This window comes from Danio rerio, chromosome 4 (genome assembly GCF_052040795.2).
Source record: "Danio rerio strain M-AB ecotype USA chromosome 4, GRCz13ab, whole genome shotgun sequence".
Classification (NCBI taxonomy): domain Eukaryota; kingdom Metazoa; phylum Chordata; class Actinopteri; order Cypriniformes; family Danionidae; genus Danio; species Danio rerio.
The window spans coordinates 58,152,849-58,179,575 of record NC_141024.2 but is presented as its reverse complement, the minus strand read 5'-3'; the positions used below and the strand labels follow the sequence as shown (position 1 = coordinate 58,179,575).

General features: G+C 33.1%; 1 protein-coding gene and 1 long non-coding RNA gene across 4 annotated transcripts in view; one reads left to right on the top strand and one right to left on the bottom strand.

Moving 5' to 3' along the window:
- The window catches only part of LOC148682208 (uncharacterized), a 286,875-nt gene that overhangs the window by 57,095 nt on the left and 203,053 nt on the right, over positions 1 to 26,727 (bottom strand). The gene's annotated exons all lie outside the window — the stretch shown is intronic.
- LOC137490889 (uncharacterized) overlaps positions 8,213 to 26,727 on the top strand; it is a 39,463-nt gene continuing 20,948 nt past the window's right edge. For 2 of the 3 annotated variants that reach the window (XR_015483450.2, XM_087249268.2), the window contains exons 1-2: positions 14,108 to 14,137; positions 14,700 to 14,849. Coding sequence is in view for 2 of the 3 variants with exons in the window: in XM_087249268.2 (XP_087105394.1) it covers positions 14,765 to 14,849 (85 nt within the window). In the remaining variant the exon portion in view is untranslated. Of the gene's footprint in view, positions 8,267 to 8,618; positions 8,690 to 14,107; positions 14,138 to 14,699; positions 14,850 to 26,727 lie in introns of those variants that run through there. The other variant, XM_087249267.1, reaches the window with a different exon arrangement.

Sequence of the window (26,727 nt, the reverse complement as noted above, 5' to 3'; positions counted from 1 at the left end):
GAACTGGAGAAGATGTGTCCGTGAGCAGATGAAACTGGCCAGCATACTGACTCTAAGCGACTTTGAGTAAACGATGAAACATTAATTGAATAAAAGGATTTATTGGGTTAATCAATCTAAATTAGACCTAATCACAACCTATAAGGTAATCAGCTTCAATTAGATGAATCTAAATCTAAAATGATTATGAATTGGAGTCAGATTAAAATTCAGAGCTAGAAACAAATTAAAATAAATTATAACAAACAAAAATATTTCTTTTCACATGTGCTAAAAGGTTTACACGCATTTAACCTTCACCCATGCTGTTAGCTCTGTCATGGGACTAATAGATGGACCTTCACATGTGTGTGTATTTATATAGTTTATAACCATAACAGTTCTACAGTTTCTTCTATTTCACTTGTTGTTGGTTTCTATTTTATTGCGCATTTTATTTAAATTGTGTATTTATTTTGTTAAAGAGCCCATATTATGGGTTTTTGAAAATGCCCTTCCATGTAGAGTGTAACACAGCTCTAAGTGAAGTGAAATATCCAGCTAAGGCTTAAATCTGTAAGTGTACAGTGTTTAAAACTGTTGATTCATCTATAAAAGAGTCGACTCATAGTGCTTCAAATGAGTCGTCTTGATAACGAGTCATTAGGTGTTTCGTGATGACGTATCTACACTGTAAAAAATTGCTGTTAAAAAACGGTCAGATTCTACGGTATAATAATGTTTTTTCCCTAAAACAGTAATATTCTGTTAAAAACAGTGCTTTCTGGGTAACATTTTTGTTTTCGAGAAAGTAACCAACTGCAGAAAACTGTGAGCTAACAGAGTTCAGATTTGATGTTTTGAAGTCTGTGTTTGAAATCACACTTTGTGCCCTTGTTCACTATTTCATACACTAGTTAACTAATATAGTTCACCTGACAGTTTTAATGAACACTAATGAGTGAATTCAGACACTGATGAACACCTGCTGTTAATAATCACAATTACTGAAGAAAATAAACAAGAAATACAAACAGTGACTTGAGTTACAACATTAAATAAAATCAAATAAAATAAAACAGCTTCAGTCTCAGCAGAGGATCATTAAACAACTCACAAACAACAGCAGGCACACTTATTACTGACTACTTGGACTTCCACACTATTCTCATTGAGATCCAACAGAAATTAAGGTGTTTTTTGTGTCACCGTAATGGAGTGAGGGGCTGGTTTAGTTGGGCTCTTCACCCTTGAACTCATTTAAGAAGACTTTCCAACTGCTGCAATGCAGAGTTTACAAAACGTTTGTACTATAGCAATAAAGTTGGGAAGTCAATAAATAGAGAAATCTATTTGTCTGAAATTAGTTCTGATAAATGTTTTGGTATAAATCTGGATGAAGGGCCTCATGCAATAGATTTTATGCTTAGTTGCAGGTATTAATTTAATTAATGAGAAGTGGAAACAGAAAAGATACCTCCGTAATTACTTAACAGTAAAGAAATAACATACAAAAACAGTTCAGTTATGACAAATACACACTCAGACCTCATGAATCTGACCTTGTATCTCAACAATGGTAACATCTCAAATGTTTCATGCTGCAATGCATGCTGAGAGTGGCACTGTACAAAAATCCCAGCATGCATTGCGGTATAAATAAATGTTGTATAATGGTCTCACAGTTTTCTTTATTTGTGTTTGATTCTGCTGTTGTTTATGTTTAGACTTTCAGTTGCCTGTTTGTGAGTTAAACTGTTAATTTTGTTAAATTTGTTGTCACCATTATTGAGGTTCATATGCTGATTATTGATGTCTCTTTGAGTGCGATTTACACCATAAAGCAGTGTTATTGTCCAAGATATTCTTAAAAACTTCCAGAAATCATTGCCATATATAGACATATAATGTAAAACAATAGATTTAACATTGAATAGGAGCAGTAAATTTTATTATACTAAATGAGAACAGTCTCTGCCATTTAATAGCAACATGAACATCACCAGATCTTATTTAGGTTTTTAGCTGGCTTGCCACAACAAAGGAGCTTGTCAAACAAAGTTCTTAACAATTGCAGCAGCCAAGATATATAAATGTTAAAAATGACAGGGCTAAGAGCCCAACTAAAGCAAACTGTTCTCCATGATGGTGACGTAAAACTTTCACTTTTTCTCAAGAAGAACTTTAGTAGATGTTATACAAAAATACATGTATTAAGTAATAAGTGTAGCTGGTGATGATGTTTGTAGAGTTGTTTAATCATCCGCTGATCATTTAAATGATTTAATCATTTGTTGTTCTTCAGGTTATTTCATTATAAAGCTGTGACTAAAGTTTTGTATGTTCTGTTCTTGTTTTTTCCCTTTAGTATTTCTTCATTTGTTCATTGTTAATCCTCAATTATCATTTAATTAGTCAGTTAATTAATGAATTTACTTCAGCTTTGCTACATGTTTCTTGAACACTCAGTAGTGTGGACACTTCAATAAAAACTGAAGTATATGCTCTGGGGTTTAAAGGGTTAAAGGTGTGAGAGGTAAAAACACAGTGTAAAAATGTATTTTAACAGTAATATACTGTTAATTTACACTACGGAAATAGACTGTAAAAAAACAGTAGATTGCTGGCAACCACAGCTGCCAGTAGATTACCGTTAAATCAAGGAAAAAACAGTATTTTACTGTAAAACCTGAAAGTAATTTCTCCTGTCTGTCACCGTTGTGGAGGAGAGTAGAGCCAGTGTATGAGTTAAAGATGAACAATGAACTGCTGATGTTATTCTGCATGTTTCTCTATTTAAAGATAGCGGCTGTTTAGTTGCTGATGCAGTCAGAATCTCTCTGGTGATTCCAGATTTACATGTATGTGTGCTGTTGTGAAAAATAAGACATTAGAGTTAAACCGAACTTTTCTAATTAACTAAAATAAGTTATCATTATAAGTATGCTTCTGAGCATATATAGCACATTACTTCATAAACTCATTCAGCAGTTGACCAAGTTGAGGCAGTTGCTTTCAGTGAGCAAAATGAGTTTACTTGAGTATTGTGTAAATCAATGTAGTCCATGTATTTTTACAGCAACATACTGTAAAATAACAGTACATTGCTGGCAACTGCAGCTGCCAGTATTTTACTGTTTTTTAACGGGACAATTTTTAACAGTGAACTGTTAACAAGCAGAATCACTGAAGGAAAGAAAAACACAAGCTAAAACCAAAGATGAAATCAACTGAGAAAAAAAAAACTCTAAATAAAATAATAATCAATAAAAATAAAACAAATTATACAATAAAAAAATATATATTTTTCAAGATCTTTAAAAAACTCATCACATTAAACAACAACTTATCATGGAGCTTCACCTATTACTGATTTTTGACTTGATTTCTGTCATGTGAACAAAAGCTCTTAATGAAATTTCCGTTGTTCATTTGAAGTCACCATGATGGAGGACAGAGTCTGCTTTAGTCAAGCTCTTCAACTTCTTACTATAAATGTCTTATATTTTGGCTGCTATAGATAGTGTTAATTACACTATTTCAACATATAGCATGGAAAGCCAAAAGAAAATTCAAGTGTCAGTCTGAAGAGATTGTTTATGATATCGTAGCCATCCTGTCCTGCTTGTTTTTAAAATTCAATATCATATTAGTTATGTGTCTGAAATAAATAAAATACATAAATGAAACCACTGAAGCTCCAATAATATAAAATAAAAGCAATATTTACAATGGGAATGTTTGATCTATGGCAGAACTCAAAAACACACAGACATCAACAATTAGTCTTTGAATCTCAATGATGGTGACAAACAAAAAAAATAAAAATCAAGTAAAAAAAACACTCAACTGAAATATCCCCTGCCAAAAACAACACAAAATACAGGAAAAGAAAGAGATTGTAAGAACATAAAGCTGCATAATTTATTCATGCTGCAATGCATGCTGGGAGCTTTGTACTATGCTGGCACCCAGCATGCATTGCGGCTTTTTCAACTATGCAGCTTTTTTTTTAGCAACCACGGTTGAGGTTCATGTCCTGATTCTTGATGCCTGTGTTTCATAAAGAGCAAGTCTGAGCGTGAATGTTTAGTGCATGACACTTTAATTATTAATTGCATCCTAATTGTTTGTTGAACCTTCTATGAAGAGCAGCAGACTGCCAGTAGTATTGTCCCATGCAGTTTTAATACAACTATATTTGCATATTTTTATGAATCAACTTAATAAACACCTGAAATTAAATCTATTACAATTACGCATAAACAGTATAGTTTCTCTTGACCTTTCTTGCTATAGCTGATGAGTTTAAGAAACACAGCTATAACAGTCACAATTACACTAAGACGCAAGAGTAAAGCTCAAATAAGCAGCCTCTGATCTCTATGATGGTGAGGTCAAATGAAATATTTTTAATAAAAAATATAAACCTCTGTTCATTGTCAAATATTCTTACAGAAATGAAGTCAAACTGTAATCAGTGAAGCTGCTTATGCTATTATTTAATGGAGTTGTTTAATCCTCTGTTTTAATTCAGTTGGTTTGGTGTGAGGCTGTGTCTGTAGATTTATGTCTTCCTTCAATTTCTTATTCCTTCAGTGATTGTGCTTGTTAACAGCAGGTGTTCAACAGCAGGTGTCTGAATTCACTTATTTGTGGTCATTCCCTCTGTCTAGTGGACTAAACTAATTGACCAATTTAAGGGCCAGGTGAATGAGGGTGTGGCGAGATTTCAGACACTCTGATTAGTTTCTCAAATACAAGGGTTTTCTACAAAGGTAGATACATGTTACTCTGTATGACAAGGAGGCAAATCAGCTTCTAACGCCGAGAGGGTTATTTTACCTTTATCTAACTCTAGAATTTTAACACTTTACTCTGAATTACTACAACACTTGAAATTTAACACCAATGAATTTGCTGTGTATGCGCACGTTTAAGATTTGAGATAATAACATTGCCATGATAGTCAAAGAAATCAAAACATTATTTTCACCCCAACGCAATTTAATCGGGCACTGAAGGCTAATAAAGTAATTCTTATATTTGCTTTTTTACTCCTCACCATGTATCTTTTCTACAGCATAGTATAGTGTAAGAGCATGTCTATTACCAGAAAAACTAAATTAAAATTATATTTTAATTGAATACATCACATCACATACAGTAAGCTACGCCTACAGAACAGTCTGTTTAGCATTGTGAAAAGGCAAAGCTGAATATCTGTGGTTAAAGTGACACCCAGCGGTCAAATGCTGCTCAAGTACCGCCGTCGCCGGGGTATGAATGGCGGCACAAGGAACACATTGAAGTAGTAACATCTGTATGTGTGTGCATCGACCTGCTCTTTAAAACATCTAGTATTCACAAATATTTATTAAAAAATCATTATTGAATCCTAAATGTTCATTTTTGCATTGCACTACCGCAGTGAACAGTTTAAAGCATCTAGTATGTTTCTGACGTTTTTCCCTTGTCAGTTGAGGAGATCACATATGATAATTTGGCATATTTAAAAGGGAAAAGGACAACACGTCAATCGACAGCACTTTACACTGATTTCAAATCATAATGAAATGAGTTCAGTTTTACTGACCTCTCGATATTGTTCACACAGGTCAGGGACACGCAGCAACGCGAGTAAGAGAAAAGATCAAAGCAAAGCAAGACAATACTTTATTTACGTTATTCATTTTAATATATTGATTGTAAATGAGCCTGGGTTTTTAAAACCATGTTTTTTGTTTTTAAATACACTATGCTTTCTCAGCTATGAAACACATCACAAAAAAATGTTGTGTTGTTGTTGTCTGGTGAGTGGGCAATATGAAAAAGCTCCCCCGAGGTAAGAAGGAATGAAGGTATTGGTTTTTATATTGATGTAGAAATTAATGCCTTGTAAAATAATTTAACCTTTTAACTTATTTGTAAAAATATGTATTGATGAGCATCCTGTTTAGCCTATTGTTACAGCAAAAAGGATTATAGTACATTTATGATTTATTAATAATAAGATAAATAGATTAAATCATAAAAGAAAATGGCATTATAAAGTGTATTACGATTTTGTTTTTTTCTACCCTATTTTATTTAATCTATTTTTTTTACGTTGATATACTTCAAATTTAAATTTACATTATTTGTTACAATCTTTTGCCTTATTAATAAATCAACTTAAATGAAAAGTATATGCATCAGTGCATGAAGCAGAAGGGAAAATAGAGAAGGAGTTAACAGCAGTAACGTCGTTATTTGTTTGCCATTATTGAAATGTAATGGCACTAAACTGTTATATAAATATATTTTGCATTCTACATTGGACTGGAAAAAAGCAATAGATGTAAAACATTTTGTAAGGAACTTATGTAATTCTTTTTAACCATATGTTCAAGTCTGATACTGGGCTAAATGTGGACCAAATCTGACGGGCAAAACAACCACGTCGATATTGGTCTATGTTTAGACCAAATCCGACGGACAAAACAAAGACCACGTCGATATTTGGTCTATGTTTGGACCAAATCCGAGGGGCAAAACAACCACGTCGATATTTGGTCTATATTTGGACCAAATCCGACGGACAAAACAAAGACCACGTCGATATTTGGTCTATGTTTATACCAAATCGAACGGGCAAAACAACCACGTCGATATTTGGTCTATGTTTGGACCAAATCCGACGGGCAAAACAACCACGTCGATATTTGGTCTATGTTTAGACCAAATCCGACGGACCAAATACAGACCAATTTTCGACGTCGAAATTTGGGCTAAATAAAGTCTATGACGGGCCGACTTGATTTAGCCCAAAAAACGACGTCGAAATGACGTCTCGTGCTGGGTGGGTATAGCTTAGAATACTGTACAATGTTTAATAACAATTATTGTAGTGTCCATTTCATTCAGCATATTTAATATTGGGGGAGTCCACATCATTTGACAAACTGTAAACCAGGGTTTCAGCAGGTTTCTTTTTATGACATTTTTAAGACCATTATGAATGACGTTTTAGACCCATAAAGGGATAAAGCTAAAGAATTTTTTAAATGGTCCAGATGGAAAAGATTTTTATTTGCCCCATTAAAAAAATAAATGAAAAAAATTATAAATTATATATATATATATATATATATATATATATATATATATATATATATATATATATATAACAATAATAAATAAATAATTTTTTATATGTATTTTAGATATTTCTAGCTAAAGATTTTAAATTTTGTGCTTGATTTTGGATCTTAAGACATTTTATGACGCAGCGGAAACCCTGGTTAAACACAATAGCCCTGGTAATTAGTTATTATAATATTGATGTACTTCTAACTCAGATATTATCTCTGAGAACTAGTAACAACTGCTAGAAACAAGTTTAAACCCATAAAGAAGTTGATGAAAAAAAGAGAATTGTGATCAACGTGACGTATGCAAATGGAAAGTACTAAGTCAACACTACGGGGCTGCAAGATGGATTTAATTAAAAGCTGCGCACAATTTTGCCCCAGCCTATGTCAGTGAAGTGAACTTATTAGACTTTATTTAGCTTGTAGACCGTTAAGATCACCAGTTGATGACCAGTTTTTGTCTGTCCCTCGGTCTCGCTGCAAATCAAAAGGTGATAGAGCTTTCTGTGATAGAGGTAAAGTTGGTTTTATATTCACACATTCGTTTAGAAGTCTAGTATTGTTTACCATGTTACTTTGACTATTAGATTGGAATGAGCATGCAAGTGTGGCTTGAAAACAACATTGACACTGTTTATTTGATTGTGAACAATGTACTTTGATAGTCATTTGCTGCTAATATGATTTTACTCTTTAAAGTTTGCAAATAATACTTTTATAAAAAAAATAATATTATTAAGAGGAAAGTCAGAATGTGCTATTATAAAACCAACTTTACCTCTATGGCTCTGGAACAGTCTCCCTCTGAACATCGGGATTGCTACATCATTGGATGCTTTTAAATCTAACTTAAAGACTTATTTTTACTTCTTTCCTTTGAGTGACAAATTCGTGTTATTTTTTATTTGTATTTTAGTATTACTTTTAAACATACATTTTCCTGTATTTTAAATACTAGTTTTTTTTTATTTTATTGTGTAGTTTATTTTATTGTAAAGTACTTTGGATCAACCACGGTTGTGTAAAATTGTGCTCTATAAATAAAGTTTGCCTTGTCTAGAGTGGCAAAAAAGCTAAACAAAAGACTTTTATTTTGGCGTGACGTGACGTCATCAGGCGGCGCCGCTACAGCGCGGTGATTCAACTGGAGAAAGGTTTGCTTTAAAACTTTTACAGATATAACCCGATTTAAAGTTAAAGTACTAAAGTTTTAGGATTGTTTATACGATGCTAAATTATGTTCTTGGTGTTGGAAATATTATTTTAACCCTTTATACAACATAGTACTATTTTATTCTCAGTAATCGAGGGCTATTGTTTGACTAAAGTAACAGAAAAGTGTGTAATAAGTGTTTTAATGAAACATTTTACCTGATTAATTTTTGTTAATTACTCTTATTAAAATAAACTGTTGAAGCAAGTGTTGAAGAGAAGTTATTTTGATTCTGTTCATTGTTTTATTTATTTTAAACAGGACATTTGTATTGTTTTGTTCATTTTAAACAGGATAAAGTATAAACACAGGAAAAACTCCTGCTGAAGCGACTGATCTCCACACTGTTATAAAGATGATAGAGGTAAAGTTGGTTTTATATTCCCACATTCATTCATTTAGAAGTCTCTATATTGTTTACCATGTTACTTTGAATATTCGATAGGAATTAGCATGCAAGTGTGACTTGAAAACAACATTAACACTGTTTATTTGACTGTAAACAATGTTGTACTTTGATAGTCATTGGCTGCTAATATGATTTCACTACTTTTCCAAATAAAGAGTTTGCAAATAATACTTTTATGAAATTATATTATTAAGGAAAAAGTCTGAATGTGCGAATATAAAACCAACTTTACCTCTATGCTTTAAAACACCTATTACACTCTTTTCGGTTTCAAACAATGGCCCTCGGCTACTGAGAATAAAATAGTACTACGTTGTATAAAGGGTTTAAATATTATTGTCAAAAGCAGGTACATAATTTAGCATCGGAATAAAAAAATCTGAAACTTTAATCAAACCGGGTTATATCCGTAAACGTTTAAAAACACAAACCTTTCCCCAGTTGAATCACAGCGCTGAAGCGGCGCCGCCTGATGACGTCACACGTCGCGACAAAATAAAAGTCTTTTTAAACCTTTTTTTGCCACTTACTGTTGCAGTCATGACTTGATATATTTCTCCTTCGTTTCCACTTTCTCACAGACGCACAAATATTCAGTATTTGGAGTTGATCAAAACCTTTACTCTAAACATTTTAAGACAGCAGAAATCTCAACATTCTAAAAGGTATAACAAATAATTTAATGAGTGTTTGGAGCTGAAACTTTACAGAAAAGGAGGTAAAATAGGTGTCCTTCATGTAAAAAGTATTCATTACTACTACACGTTTTAGTTCTTTTAACTAGTCATGACTTATATATAGTTTTTCTCTGCGTTTGGACACTTTATCCTGTTAAAAATTAACAAAGCAATAAAAATGTAAAATGAATAAAACAATAAACAGAAAGAAAATAACTTCTCTTCTTATATGAGAGTAATTAACAAATAGAAATCAGAAAAGTCTGAGCAAGAAACTATAGCCACAAATTAGCTGATTAAAACTAGTAACACAACTACATTTCTTATATTTAGTGATGTAAACATGGAATGACATTATACTGTTTAAGAAATTACAGCTTCAGTAAGACACTTATTACTCACACATTGTTCAATAGTCCTCATTACTGTGAGTAAAATAGTACTTAGTTGTATAAAGGGTTTAAATAATATTGTCAACAGCAGGTTCATAATTTAGTATCAGATGAAAAACCTAAAACTTTAATTAATCGGCTTCTTCTTCTTTTTATTTGGGTTTTACTGGTGGTTGGCAACCAGACTTGTAGGTGCATTACCGCCTCCGACTGGAAAGGTTGAACAATAACTGAAGTGTAAAAATAGAGGGGGGGGGGAGAAAAGAGGGAGGTAATGAAAATAAATAAATGAATAAATAAAAAATGTGGTTTGGAGTGGGCTAACAATTAATTCCTTAGATTATATTATCTTTATATTCTTTTCTCTAAAAGGGTTTCTTAAACAAATTTAATTATATCGTCATATACCTCACTAGATTTATTCCCTAATAAACCTGCCAATGTGAAATCCTGAAGTTTGCTCTTTTTAACTGCTTGAATAAGATTGTATCGTTCTTTATTATATTTACTACAGTGAAATAAAAACATGTCATATTGTTTCTTGTTGATTACAGTGTATACATTGCCCAGTTGGGTGTTTCCCTATTTTATATAAAATATGGTTGAGTCCAGTATGACCTATTCTCATCTGAGTTATAATCGTACTTCCCTATGATTTCTGTTCTCCCTCCTTCCAGCAACGACTTGTTTATGTATATTTTATAGATGTCTGCCTGTTTCATTGTTATCCCAGTATAATTGCCATACTGATTGTTCTTAATTTGATTTGAGCTTCTGCTTTACTCAAAATGGGACTTCTAGATCTACTTCACTAATTCTGAGAGCTTGTTTGGCCAGAATGTCCGCCTTTTCATTGCCTTCCACACCTACGTGGGCAGGAACCCAAATGAAATATACAGATTCGCCCATCATTTTAATATAATATGTCTTACAGAGTATGTGAACTCTATTAATTACTGCAAAACATCAGAATGTTATTTCGCATTACGTCCATATAGGAGTGATTCAATCTTTCAACACTTAGTCTTATAGTGGATTATTTAAATTAAACAAAATTGTGTTAATGTTTGGAGTAAAAGTTTTGATCAACTTCAAATACTGAAAGTCTTTGTATGTGAGAGAGATAGCAGATGTTGTGTGAGGTGGAAAATGAAGGAGAAATGTATCATGTCATGACTGCAGCAGTGAGTGGCAAAAAATACTGAAAAAAAAAGACTTTGCCAACAGATTAAAAACAAATCTTGATTCTATTATTTCTGAAACTCAGTCTGGGTTTATAAAAGGCCGCCATGTTTCTAATAACATAACATTAGTTTCGGATTTGCTCGATTATGCTGATTCTATTCATTCAGATGGTCTTATTTTTTTTCTTGATTTTTATAAAGCCTTTGATACGGTTGACCACCAGTTTCTGTTTTTAAGCATTGAGGTTATTTGGATTTGGGGAAACTTTTGTTAACACTATGGCTTTGTTTTATAAAGGAATCAATAGTTCCGTGATTGTTCATTTTAATACTTCTAATGGATTTGATATTTTGTGTGGTATTAGGCAGGACTGCCCAATCTCTTCCTTTTTATTAGTTACAGAGTTTCTATCCTTAAGCATTGTGCAAAATCAAGTTTTGAAAGAAAATTCTGTTTTTGAAAGGGAGATTAAGATTTCACAATTGGCAGATGACACCACTTTATTTCTAACAGATGACTCAAACGTATGAAAGGCTTTAAATTTAATATCTGATATCTCAAGTGTTTCTGGTCTAAAGTTGAATATCTCCAAATGTGAGATAATGCCTGTTCATAATTTGAGTTAGGAATATATAGAAGATATCCTTGTTAAATCCACAATTAAATGGTTAATTATTTATGTTATTAAAAATCTTTAGTGAGACAGCACTTGAATTTTTTTTTGTCTAGGATCAGCAAAACTAAAAATATTCTTAATTCCTGGCTACAATGGTACCTGTCATTATATGGAAGAGGGTCTTTCTCATTTTGTATATCCGACTTTATCTTTATTTGTTGAAAACAAAGTGGCCAACGAAATTAATACTGTTTTCTTGAAATTTATCTGGAAGAACAAACCTCATAAATTAAAAAAGGAAGTTCTTTCTAATAGTAAAGCAGAGGGGGTGTAATTTTTTTAGATTTTTCTGACACCATAAACATTTTTAAAATTAATTGGATAAAGAGATGCCTAACCAATCCAACGTCTATTTGTTTTTTTTTTTATTCCCAACTACTTTTTTGACAAAATCTGTAGTCTTTTGTTTCTTCTTAAATTTAATTATCTTCCCTACAAGCTATCTTTAGCTTTGTCTAAATTCCACCAGCAATGTCTGCTTGCTTGGAAGCTTGGTTATGTTCACAATTTTCTCCTCACCGATTATTCTTATTGAATAACCGAGATATTACAATCAGAAACAAATCATTATTTTTCCAAAGTTGGTTTTAAAATAACATTAATTGGATCCTTTGCTTGTTTGATGATGCATGAAACATTCTTTCATGAACCATTTATAACCTACCACTGTTTTCCAACTTCTCCTAATGAATTTAATAAAGTTTTTAGGCAATACCACCTGGTTTAGTTCACCTAGTTAAAAGTCACTGTACATTTAACTGTAAATTTGCTTTTAGAAGGTGTTAGTCTGTTAGATAAGAAACGTAACAATAGCTTTGTGCGTCAAATTTTCCAATGTAAAAGGAAAATTTCGTCTTGAGGAAAGTTTTACTGGAGGTCTTTGGTTAAGGATATAGACTGGAATAGAACCTGGCTTTTACCTGGGAAATATTGCATTTTCCAACAAGGCAAAAGAAATGCATTTTAAAATTTTCCATAAAATCTACCCTGTAAAATTTAGTATTTACAGTTTTTTGGACATCGACAGCTCCTGTTCTTTCTGCAAACAAGCAGAGAAAACACTACTACAGGGGTGGCCAACCCTGTTCCTGTAAAGCCACCTTCCTTCAGATTTCAGTTGCTACCCATATCAAACACACCTGAACCAATTAATTAGGACCTGAACACCACGTGATAATTACAGGCAGGTGTGTTAGATATGGGTTGCAACTGAAATCTGCAGGAAGTGGCTCTCCAGGAACAGGGTTGGCCACACCTGCACTACTACATGTTTTTTGATTGTCCAATATCCAAGCATTTTTGGTCACTTCTAAATTCTCATATATCTGCTTCTGCCAATGCTTTGAATTGCTTTAATCTAAAAGACTTTAAAAGACCCAAAAGCTAAATATCTGGAACGCATCATACTTTTTTTTTATCTTATATGGCAAATTTTTCATTCACAAACAGAAATTCACAAATAATTACCCATCCTTTGTTCATTTTAGAATAGAATTTAACTCCCTCCTAAAATCACTTTATATTATTAAGAATAATACAAAAAAAAATCTAAGATTTCTGAAATATTATGCAGATGTATTTAAAGAAGATGCTCAATTTTGCTTTCCTTATGGTTATTTGGTTAAGTGTAATTGTAATTTCATTCATTTAATTTTGTTTGTTTAATTTAGTAATTTTAGTATTAGCATTATTAGTCTAAATCTATTCATATTTTTCCCTTTCTGTCTAATGGTATTATTTGTATATGTATGTGGTTTTAGATATTTTTTCTTATGACTATGTAAATTATTGCTCTTTTTAAAGATCTGTCTGACTTTGTTATGATGTGCTTGAATTGTCAGTTTAAGCATTAATAGAAAAAAAGTTATTCAACTGGAGAAAGGTTTGTTTTAAAGCTTTTACACAGATATATAAAGCGATTGATTAAAGTTTCAGGTTTTTCATCCAATACTAAAGGATGTACCTGCTGTTGACAATATTATTTTAACCCTTTATACAACGTAATACTATTTTACTCAAAGTAGGACTATTGAACAACGTGCGTGTATTAAGTGTCTTAATGAAGGTTTAATTTATTAATTAGCATAATTTCACTTCATTCTAAGTATACATCACTATATATAAGAAATGGAGTACTAGTTTTAATCAGCTTATTTGTGGCTGTTGTTTCTTGCTCGGACTTACCGGATTTCTTTTTGTTAATTACTTTCATATAAAAAAACTGTTGAAGAGAAGTTATTTTGTTTCTGTTCATAGTTTAATTTATTTTAAACAGGACATTTTATTGCTTTGTTAATTTTTAACAGGATAAAGTGTCCAAACGCAGAGAAAAACTATATATAATAAGTCATGACTCATGACTAAGAGTAAGTGGCAAAAAAGGTAAAAAAAAAAAAAAAAGACTTTTATTTTGGCGTGACTTGTGACGTCATAAGCCCGCGCCGCTCTCGCGCTGTGATTCAACTGGAGAAAGGTTTGTTTTAAAGCGTTTAGCCTTATATATAGCGATTGATTAAAGTTTCAGTGTTTTCATTCAGTGCTAAATTATGTACCTGTTGACAATATTATTTTAACCCTTATACAAAGTAGTACTGTTTACTAAAACTTACAGTAATGAGGTCTATTTTTTGAATAAAGATAGGATAAACTTTTTGTTCCGGAGAGGAAATTTGTCTTGTGCAAAAAAGTGCTATAAACAGACAATAAGATAAATAAAACAAACAAAACAATTAAGAAGATACTTGAATAAAGTAAAAGTGTGTAATAAGTGTTTTAATGAAAGTTTCATTGATTGAATAGCACAATGTCATTCCATTATAAATATACATCACTATATATAAGAAATGGAGTACTAGTTTTAATCAGCTGATCAGTGGCTATTGTTTCTTGATCAGACTTATCTGATTTCTGTTTGTTAATGACTCTCATATAAAGAAACTGTTGAAGCAAGTGTTGAAGAGAAGTTATTTTGCTTCTGTTTATTGTTTTATTTATTTTAAACAGGATATTTTTATTGTTTTGTACATTTTAAACAGGATAAAGTGTCCAAACACAGAGAAAAACTCCTGCTGAAGCGACTGATCTCCACACTGTTATAAAGATGGCGTTTATTAAAGAGGAGAGTGAAGATGTGAAGATTGAAGAAACATTCACAGTCAAACAGGAAGATCTGCAGGAACAAACAGGTTGGTTTTCATTCTCAAAGACCAACTCAGTCATTTGATCCTCATTCAGATATATTTTAATAATAAGAATACTAAATTAAATCCATCTTGCAGCCCTGAGTGTGCTGCCTAGTTCTCCTAAACGCACATAAGCACTCATTGAAAGACAGGAATGAATTTCTTTCTTGTTATGCCTAGTTCACACTAGAGGATTTTAAGCCTGATTTGAGCCCGATTTGGAAGTTAACGAGCTCGCCGACAGATCGGGCTGTGATCCGGAAGAAATCTGCGGGTGCTCGGCGCTCGTCGCTCTTTATGTGTGAACTACTGAGCAATGCATCAACGAGGCTCGCTGACGCGTCGCCGACACCTCGCAGACGGAAATCCAACATTCAGCATGCTAAATATTCCAGAGCAGTTGGCCGACTCAACCCCACGTGTGGTCAGATGTAGTGACGAGCTACAGCCAATGAGAGAGTATATCAGCATGAGCTGAATGGCTGTGTGTTCAGGAGCTCAGCAGAAACATCTGTGATTGGTCAGAATGGGCATCAGTGCCCTCGCTTCATTCTGTGTTAACACAGACACGAGAGTAGGCTATATTAACAGTGGAACTAGAATTCTGTAACTATTAGAATTACCATACTGCTCATTCTGACCGTTCTCATATAAAACGCCATACTGTCACAACATATTTACATTCAAACCTGTTATTGAGATATTAAAATTAAGCTTTGAATGTCTGGCATCATATTTAATGACACCATTACCTTAAAAATATAATATAATATTTTTTGGTAATACAGCCTATAAATATGTAGTTAAGATACTAAAACACTTAAAGGTCTTGGCTTTCATTTTCACTTTCAAACAGGAGCTATTTAACAGCACAGAATATGCTGTTTTGAAAGATATCTGAAGTAAATTGATGTTTTTGCCATCAGAAAGTTTTGTTTATGTTAGCAGGAAGTTGCTAGGCAAGAAAATGCACACATATTTAAAGTCACAGCGAAAAGTATCAGACATGCATACAGTCATTTTGACCAATATGGTAATTTAAGGCAGAAATGCTCAGTTCTTTACTGTTTTGTAATAATAAAAAAAATAACAATGTCAGAAAGAAATACACTGATAGTTAGAAAACGGCAGGGTGTTATAAATATGTTAGTTTTATTTCAAAGAGTTATAAAATTACAAAAATTAAAAACTCTCTGTGTATCTATCCACTCAAACCTTGCAGATGAGTGATTAATCCGCTCATAAATGAGCTGATTTGACGATGTTTTTAAATGCTTTCTCCAAAGCTTGAAAAGCTGTCAGTGATGTAATTAGCACACAAGCAGCCAATAGTGTTCAGCTTTTTTCTGACGACTCCTCCCTCGAAATTTCATTGGCTGTGGTTTGGTAGCTTGAATGAGCTGATGGGGAATGAGTTGTTGTCAGATCATGTAGTGTGTGACCCCCCTCTTGTGGATCGTTCACGGAGTGTTGCGTAGTGTGAACACCACAGAGATCAAAAGACACAAAGTTAAGTCATGTAGTGTGAACAGCACAGCGATCTGCTGATGTTTAAAATCCTGTAGTGTGAACTAGGCTTTACTTGTTCTCGTGTCTTTGGTCATTATTTTATGTATTATTAGTCTCCCATTTTCTCTACCTTCTTAAGGTTGTTGCTTTTCTTGTTCTCCTACTGTTTGTAAGGTGTCCTTGAGCACTAAAAACGTCCTTGGGCATTAATGTCGTTTTAAAATGATTATTGAACAAATCCTTATATTTGCGTGTCACACTCACTATACAAATTTATCAGGACTTACTGAAAATGGAAAGGATTGGAAGGACATTTGCTGTGCTCTATCATTGATAGGGAAAAGGACACTCTTTGCTAGATTGACTTTGTCTCCAGAAGCATTTCCAAATCCTGAAATTATTGTAAGAGCTTTTAAAAATACATGTATCTTGATTTGACAGAAAAAGAAGATCATCCGCATATAGCTGGAAATTATGCTTGTGTCCCTCTCTGAAAATTCCTTGCAAGCCATCTGAGTTCCTTAATACAGTTGCAAGAGGTTCGATGGCAATGTCAAAGAACAGAGGGCAGCCCTGTCTCGTTCTTCTAGAGAGTGGAAAGTCTTTAGAAATAATATTATTTGTTTGAATGGATGCTTGGGGCCTAGAATATAACATTTTAACCAAGGAACAGAATCCAGGATCAAAACCAATTTTTTTTTAAGCGCTGTAAAAAAATAGATCTACTCTATTCTATCAAATGCCTTATGGGCATCTAAGGAAAGAGTGATTCCGAAACAAGAGCTTCAGCAAATACCTTGCTCAACAGGGGTGTTAGCTTGGCAGTAAACTTCTTATAAAACTCGGATGGGAAGCCATTGGGGCCTGGTGCTTTTCCGGTTTTCAATTTTATTTCATAAGGTGTTAAATTTCCTTCTAATGCCAACTAATCTAAATCACAGAGGGATGGTTATTCTAAATAATAAAAAAAAAACTCAATACGTTCAATCTTGTTTACCTCAGAGCTGTAAAGAGTTTTATAGAAGTTTTTAAATTGATCATTAATTCTCTGTTGATTAGTAATAATACTGCCATCATCCTTCCTAACTGCTGTTATAAAACCAGCTGCTGAGGATTGTGTCAGTTGGTAACACAATAACCTGCCAGCTCATTTCCCATGTTCACAATGAATCTAGCGTGATCTTATGTGGAGATCCTCGATATTTTCATCTGTCAGGGAGTCATATTCCTCTTGCAGAAGGAGTCTTTTCTTATGGAGCTCTTCGGAAGGTGATGTTGAGAGTAGCTGATCAATTGTATTAATTTTATTTATAATCTCTGTAAGTCGTTTTGACTTTCACTATTTAAATTTTAATTGCACTAGCTTAATCTAAAATTTGTCCTCATATATATGTTTCTGAGTATCCCATAGGATGCTATAACTTATCTCTGGGGATTCCTTTGTCTTAAGGAAGAAATCAATTTGAGCATCAATAAATTTTACAAAATTGTCGTCTGCCAAGAGTCTTGAGTTAAACCGCCATGTACGTTGAAGGATTACATTGCCTGGAAAACATAGTTTTAGTGAGACTGGACATTAGTCCGAAATAACAATACTACCATACTCTAATTCTGACATTAAGGGAAGTAACTGCTTGTCCAGGAGAAAATGGTCAATCCTGGAAAAGGTTTGATGCACTGGTGAATAGAGGGAAAATTGCTTGGAAGGTGGATATTTAAATCTTCAGGGGTCACTTACACTAAGTCTGAAGAAAGGAGTTGATACATTGTGCTGGCTAACTTAATGAATTACTCAAAGACACAGACACTACAGGACTACAGACATGTTAAAAAGTTTACCTTGGATTATTATGTATCTGCCATTTTTATCCAACACATTTGACTCCAAAACAAAATGTACATTTTTATGTATATGTACAGTAGAGCTGGGCGATATGGGCAAAAATTTTTTATCACAATATTGTTTTTCATATCAGTCAATATCGATAATTATCACGATAAATGTCAAATCATTATATTTATCAATTTAAAAGGCCGATTTTTACTTGTGATTAAAAGAAAAAACAGACAATTATTATTTATGGTTTATTGTCAGAACATGACAAATAGTTTCCAAACAATGATCAATTGAGGTAGAATTCAGATTAGAATTTTACAAGTAAAATCTAAACCAATAGAATACAATATTATTAATATAATAAATAAAATGTTTTTATGAAATATAAGAACTGTATTATGATTCAAAACTTATAACATGGCTCTGACCATAAATGCAGAGTTGTTTTACAGAGTGATTTTTATTATTCAACAAAAATAAGAATAGACTGTTTGACAATATAATTAAAAATAAATAAAAGAAAGAAAAATCTTAACCATTTTTCAGCATCAAGTTTTTAACAGCCAAAGACATTACAAGTTACGTTCAAGAAAAACAAGTCTGTCTACAGTCTCAGGTTTTAAGGCTGTTCTGTGACAGGTCACAATGTTTCCTCTAGTACTAAAAAGCCTCTCGGAAGGGGAGCTGGTAGCTGGGACACACAAGTAAAGCCTTGCTAGTTGGCTTACTTTTGGAAAGGTTTTGTCATACGTCTTCCACCAATCCAGGGGTTCTGTTTCACTGTCTGCATTTGGAGCCATGAGATATTGTTCCAGCTTCATCTGCACTAACTGCATGTCAGTAAGTCCTCTTTTGCTGGGGGTCGGCTGCTTAAAAAAACTGCCAAGTGTCTTCCTCTGCTTTTTGGCAGCAGCTGCAGCAGCTCCCCCCCCCTGCTTCAATTTCTTTTGTTCTGTATGAAGCTTATGAAGTGGATGGGCCTTGGTTTCCCTTCATTTTCAGAATCTCAAAAACTGCTCTTTCTTTGATTTCCTCAATTCTATCTGGCCTGATATATTGAGTCTTGAAACACGGATCAACCAAGGATGCCATATCAAGCAGTTTATCTGTTATCTCCTCATCATACTTCTGAGATAGTCTATGACCACTGTCTTTATGTCCTTTGTGAGCTGTGTGTCATCATCAGAATGTTTCAGGACTTCTGTTTTGAAAAGGTGCAGCACAGGGTTAATAAAGGACACGCTCATGTAATATTCACCAGACAGTGATCAAGGCCTCATTTATTGATTCTAAAACATCAATGTCCTGCCAGGTGGGCACCAAGTGTCTAGTTTTCTTGTCAGCAGTGAGTACCTGACTGATAGCCTTGTGCTGCTCAATCAACCTTGCCACTATCTTTTGACGTGAGCCCCACCTGGTAGGTGATTCTGTCACCATCTTGAGCCTGGGCAACTTCTTCCTGTTCTTCCTGAACAGTCACAAGGTCTCTTTTCTTTTTCCAAGAGAAAGAGAAGGCAGCCACTACTTTTTTACACAGCATGACAGCTCATTCCACCTTCTTGTCCTTCCCTGCTTTTTTCCACAATATATAGAGAAAAAATATTAAATGTATAATATAGCAACACTTGTGTAGCACAAGGCTATCTATAGTTTTTAAGCATTTCACTTTTAAATATTGCTGTTTGTAATCACTAACATTTAAGAACACGACTAATACAATATTGGTTTAATTGTTTTAAAATTATTTTATAAAATCTTTTTATTTTTATTAGGGATGCTAATATTAGTCGTCATATGTCTCATGAGACCATGGTTTAACTGAAATAACACTGTTTGACACAGATGATGACTTGATGCCAAACCAGCATTGAGTGCCTCTGTTGCACACTCCGGCACCGCTGCAGATCGACATAAGACTGACGACACCGGGCTCTATTTAAGTTTAAAGAGCAGGGCGCAAAGCATTAGGGCCTTTCCAAATTCATTTCTGCTATTTTAAGGACAGATAAATCCACACGCATAACAAGCATTAAACCAATCAGAGACTCATCTCCCATTTTCTTTAATTGTCAGTTGCGTCGCTCCTTAGCGCATTTACTATTTACAAGGCAGACTTTGTAAGTGGAAAAAGTGAATGGAAAAACTAAATATTTCATTAAAGAGAAAACCGTTTAACAGACCATCTGCAGTGAAAATAAAGAACGAGCGTCCTCCATTTGGCCTCTTTAGGCTACTTCTTACACAGCAAATTTTAGATAGTAGATTTAACTACCTTGGAGTTAAAATTAACACTCCCTCAGAGTTTATATGGGAACCACTATAAGTGTTAAAAATAACACTTTTGAAAGTGTTAACATTGTCAACACCAAGAGAGTGTTAATTAGCAAACTCTTATTGTGTAAAATATCTGTTAAATTTCCGAAAAAATACCAGCAGCTGTGGTTGCCAGAATCTTTCTGTGAAAAACATGGAAGTTCTATAGAACTGTATAAATTTACAAAAAATAACCATATTTCATGAACTGACATAATATTCAGTTTACAATATCATAGCTTAGTGCAAAAAAATGTAAAGTCTTTAGATGCAATAATGTTTTAATGTGTGATTGCAATTAGCAAACAGATTTTGACTGCATTAGTAACTACACAGTTACCTTTAAACAAAAGAAGATACAGCATAACATCAAATACTCTCAGTTCATCTTGGACTTGAACAGAGACACTATTATCCTCCACAATGGTGACACAAAAACCGTTTTGCTGTTTTTCTTTCTTTTTTTTTCATTTTTAGATTTTACGGAAAAATACCAGCAGCTGTGGTTGCCAGTAATCTGCTGTTTTTAACATTCATAAATTCAGTTTACAGAATATTTCTGTTAAAAGCACATTCAACAGTCTGTATTTTTTTTATCGATCTCACACTGCAAATTTTAGATTTGGTAGATTTAACAACCTTAGAGTTAAAATTAACACTTCCTCAGTGTTTATATGGGAACCACTATAAGTGTTAAAATAACATTTTTGAAAGTGTTAAAATTTTTAACACCCAGAGTGTTAATTAGCAAACTCTTATTGTGTAAAATATCTGTTAAATGTATGTCAAAATACTGGCAGCAGTGGTTGCCAGTAATCTGCTGTTTTCAACATTTTACATTCGTAAATTCAGTTTCCAGAATATTTCTGTTAAAAACAAATCCCATAGTCTGTATTTTTCATTCGAACACACGTAAGCCTTAAATTCCAGAGCAAAATCCTCACTAGTGTCCTCACTACAGAGGGCTGAACACTCAGACAGTGATAAAGTTAATGAGACAATTAAGTGTCTAATTAAAGGAGGATTGAGAATTATTGATGAACAACTGTTAACAGGCAGAATCACTGAAGGACAGAAAAACACAAGCCAAAACCAAAGATGAAATCAACTGAGAAAAAAACTCCAAATAAAATAATAATCAATAAAAATAAAACAAATTACACAATAAAAAATGTTATTTTTCAACATCTTTAAAAAAACTCATCAAATTAAACAACTTATCATGGAGCTTCACCTATTACTGACCTTTGATTTTATTTCTGTCATGTGAACAAAAGCTCTTAATAAAATTTCCGTTGTTCATTTGAAGTCACCATGATGGAAGACAGAGTCTGCTTTAGTCAGGCTCTTCAACTTCTTACTATAAATGTCTTTTATTATGGTGGCTTGAAAAGCCAACATACTGTTATCTCACGTAAACTTATTAGGCTGGCTTGAGAAACAAGCCAGACTACTGAAATCCTATTTAAACTTATTATTTTTTTTATATATTATTCTTCTTCTTCTGAGACTAAAATTCAAAATCTATCTCCTCCTAGAGCTTTCGAGCTATGACCACCAAACTCACACCAGACCTCCAAACTATTCTGACTCGGTATGCCATATCTTTTCCGACTGATCCGACTTTCGATTTTCCGAAAAACGTCCCGGGACCGTCGGAAAAATCCCATAGACTTAACATTGGACTAAACTTTGTGAGCTCATAACTCTGCATCAGACTGTCACACAGACTTCTAACTGGGCTCATTTAACTCAGACTACCTAACTGCCAATAACTGATGAGCTTTTAACTTTCTGGCCACGCCCTAGCAACCACTTTTGGACCCTAGAAACTGTCCCATAGACTTCCATTCAAAAGACTCTCATTGACTTAACATGGGATCAAACTTTGTGAGCTCATAACTTTGCATCACACTGTCATACAGACTAATGGCTGAGCTCATGTAACTCAGACTACCAAACTGCCAATAACTGATGAGCTTTTAACTTTCTAGCCACACCCTAACTACCAGATACTGCACCCTAGCAACAACTGTCCCATAGACTTTTACTGCAATAGACTGTCATTGACTTAACAATAGATCTAACTTTGTGACCTCAAAACTATCTATCTATCTATCTATCCTTTTTCAAACTGCTTTTATCTATGTATCTATCTATCTATATATCTATCTATCTATCTATCTATCTATCTATCTATCTATCTATCTATCTATCTATCTATCTATCTATCTATCTATCTATCTATCTATCTATAAACTGCTTTAATATATCTATCTATCTATCTATCTATCTGTCTATCTGTCTATCTATCTATCTATTTATAAACTACTTTATTCTATCTATCTATCTATCTATCTATCTATCTATCTATCTATCTATCTATCTATCTATCTATCTATCTATCTATAAACTGCTTTAATCTATCTATCTGTCTGTCTATCTATCTATCTATCTATCTATCTATCTATCTATCTATCTATCTATCTATCTATCTATCTATCTATCTATCTATAAACTACTTTATTCTATCTATCTATCTATCTATCTATCTATCTATCTATCTATCTATCTATCTATCTATCTATCTATCTATCTATCTATCTATCTATCTATCTATCTATCTATAAACTGCTTTAATCTATCTATCTATCTATCTATCTATCTATCTATCTATCTATCTATCTGTCTGTCTGTCTGTCTGTCTGTCTGTCTATCTATCTATAAACTACTTTATTCTATCTATCTATCTATCTATCTATCTATCTATCTATCTATCTATCTATCTATCTATCTATCTATCTATCTATCTATCTATCTATAAACTACTTTATTCTATCTATCTATCTATCTATCTATCTATCTATCTATCTATCTATCTATCTATCTATCTATCTATCTATCTATCTATCTATTTATCTATCTATCTATCTATCTATAAGCTGTTTTTTATCTATCTATCTATCTATCTATCTATCTATCTATCTATCTATCTATCTATCTATCTATCTATCTATCTATCTATCTATCTATCATCTATCTATCTATCAGCTGTTTTTTTATCTATCTATCTATCTATCTATCTATCTATCTATCTATCTATCTATCTATCTATCTATAAGCTGTTTTTATCTATCTATCTATCTATCTATCTATCTATCTATCTATCTATCTATCTATCTATCTATCTATCTATCTATAAGCTGTTTTTTATCTATCTATCTATCTATCTATCTATCTATCTATCTATCTATCTATCTATCTATCTATCTATCTATCTATCAGCTGTTTTATCTATCTATCTATCTATCTATCTATCTATCTATCTATCTATCTATCTATCTATCTATCTATCTATAAGCTGTTTTTTATCTATCTATCTATCTATCTATCTATCTATCTATCTATCTATCTATCTATCTATCTATCTATCTATCTATTTATAAACTACTTTATTCTATCTATCTATCTATCTATCTATCTATCTATCTATCTATCTATCTATCTATCTATCTATCTATCTATCTATCTATCTATCTATCTATCTATCTATCTATCTATCTATAAACTGCTTTAATCTATCTATCTATCTATCTATCTATCTATCTATCTATCTATCTATCTATCTATCTATCTATCTATCTATCTAAGCTGTTTTTTATCTATCTATCTATCTATCTATCTATCTATCTATCTATCTATCTATCTATCTATCTATCTATCTATCTATCTATCTATCTATAAGCTGTTTTTATCTATCTATCTATCTATCTATCTATCTATCTATCTATCTATCTATCTATCTATCTATCTATCTATCTATCTATCTATCTAACATCTATCTAACATTTATCTATCTATCTATCTATCTATCTATCTATCTATCTATCTATCTGTATATCTATCTATCTATCTATCTATCTATCTATCTATCTATCTATCTATCTATCTATCTATCTATCTATCTATCTATCTACCTCTATCTATCTATCTATCTATCTACTTCTATATCTATCTATCTACCTATATCTATCTATCTATCTATCTATCGATCTATCTATCATGCTAAAAACATGCTAATTCATGCTAGAATCATGCTAGTTACATGCTAATTCATGCTAGAATCATGCTAGTCACATGCTAATTCATGCTAGAATCATGCTAACAACATGCTAATTCATGATAGTAACATGCTAATTCATGCTAGAATCATGCTAAAAACATGCTAATTCATGCTAGTAACATGCTAACTCATGCTAGAATCATGCTAGTCACATGCTAATTCATGCTAGAATCATGCTAACAACATGCTAATTCATGCTAGAATCATGCTAGTCACATGCTAATTGATGCTAGAATCATGCTAGTCACATGCTAATTCATGCTAGAATCATGCTAACAACATGCTAATTCATGCTAGAATCATGCTAGTAACATGCTAATTCATGCTAGAATCATGCTAGTAACATGCTAATTCATGCTAGAATCATGCTAGAATCATGCTAGGCACATGCTAATACATGCTAGAATCATGCTAGTCACATGCTAATTCATGCTAGAATCATGCTAACAACATGCTAATTCATGCTAGTAACATGCTAACTCATGCTAGAATCATGCTAGTCATGTGCTTATTCATGCTAGAATCATGCTAACAACATGCTAATTCATGCTAGAATCATGCTAGTCACATGCTAATTCATGCTAGAATCTTGCTAGTCACATACTAATTCATGCTAGAATCATGCTAGTCACATGCTAATTCATGCTAGAATCATGCTAACAACATGCTATATTATGTTAGAATTGTGCTAGTAACATGCTAATTCATGCTAAAATCATGCTAGTTACATGCTAATTCATGCTAGAATCACGCTAACAACATGCTAATTCATGCTAGAATCGTGCTAGTAACATGCTAATTCATGCTAGAATCATGCTAACATCATGCTAATTCATGCTAGAATCATGCTAGTAACATGCTAATTCATGTTAGAATCATGCTAGTTCATGCTAGAATCATGCTAGTAGCATGCTAATTCATGCTAGAATCATGCTAATTCATGTTAGAATCATGTTAGAATCATGCTAGTAACATGCTAATTAATGCTAGAATCATGCTAACAACATGCTACTTTGTGCTAGAATCATGCTAGTAACATGCTAATTCATGCTAGAATTATGCTAGTAACATGCTAATTCATGCTAGAGTCATGCTAGTAACATGCTAATGCATCCTAGAATCATGCTAATAACATGCTAATTCATGCTAGAATCATGCTAATTCATGCTAGAATCATGCTAATAACAGGCTCATACATGCTAGAATCATATTAGTAACATGCTAATTCATGCTAGAATCAAGCTAACAACATGCTAATTCATGCTAGAATCATGCTAAACTTTAAACTACTTTAAACTTAAAACTGCTTTAAGACTTTAAACTACTTTAAACTGCTTTAAAACTTTAAACTGCTTTAAAACTTTAAGCTACTTTTAACTTAAAATTGCTTTTTAAAACTTAAAGATTAAAGCTTTCTCAAGCCAGCCTAAAGTTTGTCTCGACGAACTTTAATAATCTAGTTATTATTCTTCTTCTTCTTCTTCTTCTTCTTCTTCTTATTCTTCTGAGACTAATTTTAAAGTGTATCTCCTCCTAAACTTTTCAAGCTTCATACTTCAAACTTTCGTCAAACCTTCAAACTGGTCTGACTCGGGTTGCTATATCTGTTCCAACTGATCCGACTTTCGGTTTTCCGAAAAACGACCCGGAAAATTCCCAAAATTCCCATTGACTTAACATTGGGTCAAACTTTGTGACCTCATAACTCTGCATCAGACTGTCCTACAGACTTCTAACTGGGCTCATTTAACTCAGTCTAGCCAGCAGCCAATAACTGATGACCTTTAAACTTACTAGCCACTCCCTAGCAACCACTTTTGGCACCCTAGCAACTGTCCCATAGACTTCCATTGTAAAAGACTGCCATTGACTTAACATTGAGTCAACCTTTGTGAGCTCATAACTCTGCATCAGACTGTCCTACAGACTAGAGTCAGGTCTCATTCAACTCAGTCTAGTCAGCAGCCAATCACTGATGACCTTTAGACTTACTAGCCACTCCCTAGCAACCACTTATGGCACCCTAGCAACTGTCCCGTAGACTTCCATTCGAAAGACTCTCATTGACTTAACATGGGATCAAACTTTGTGAGCTCATA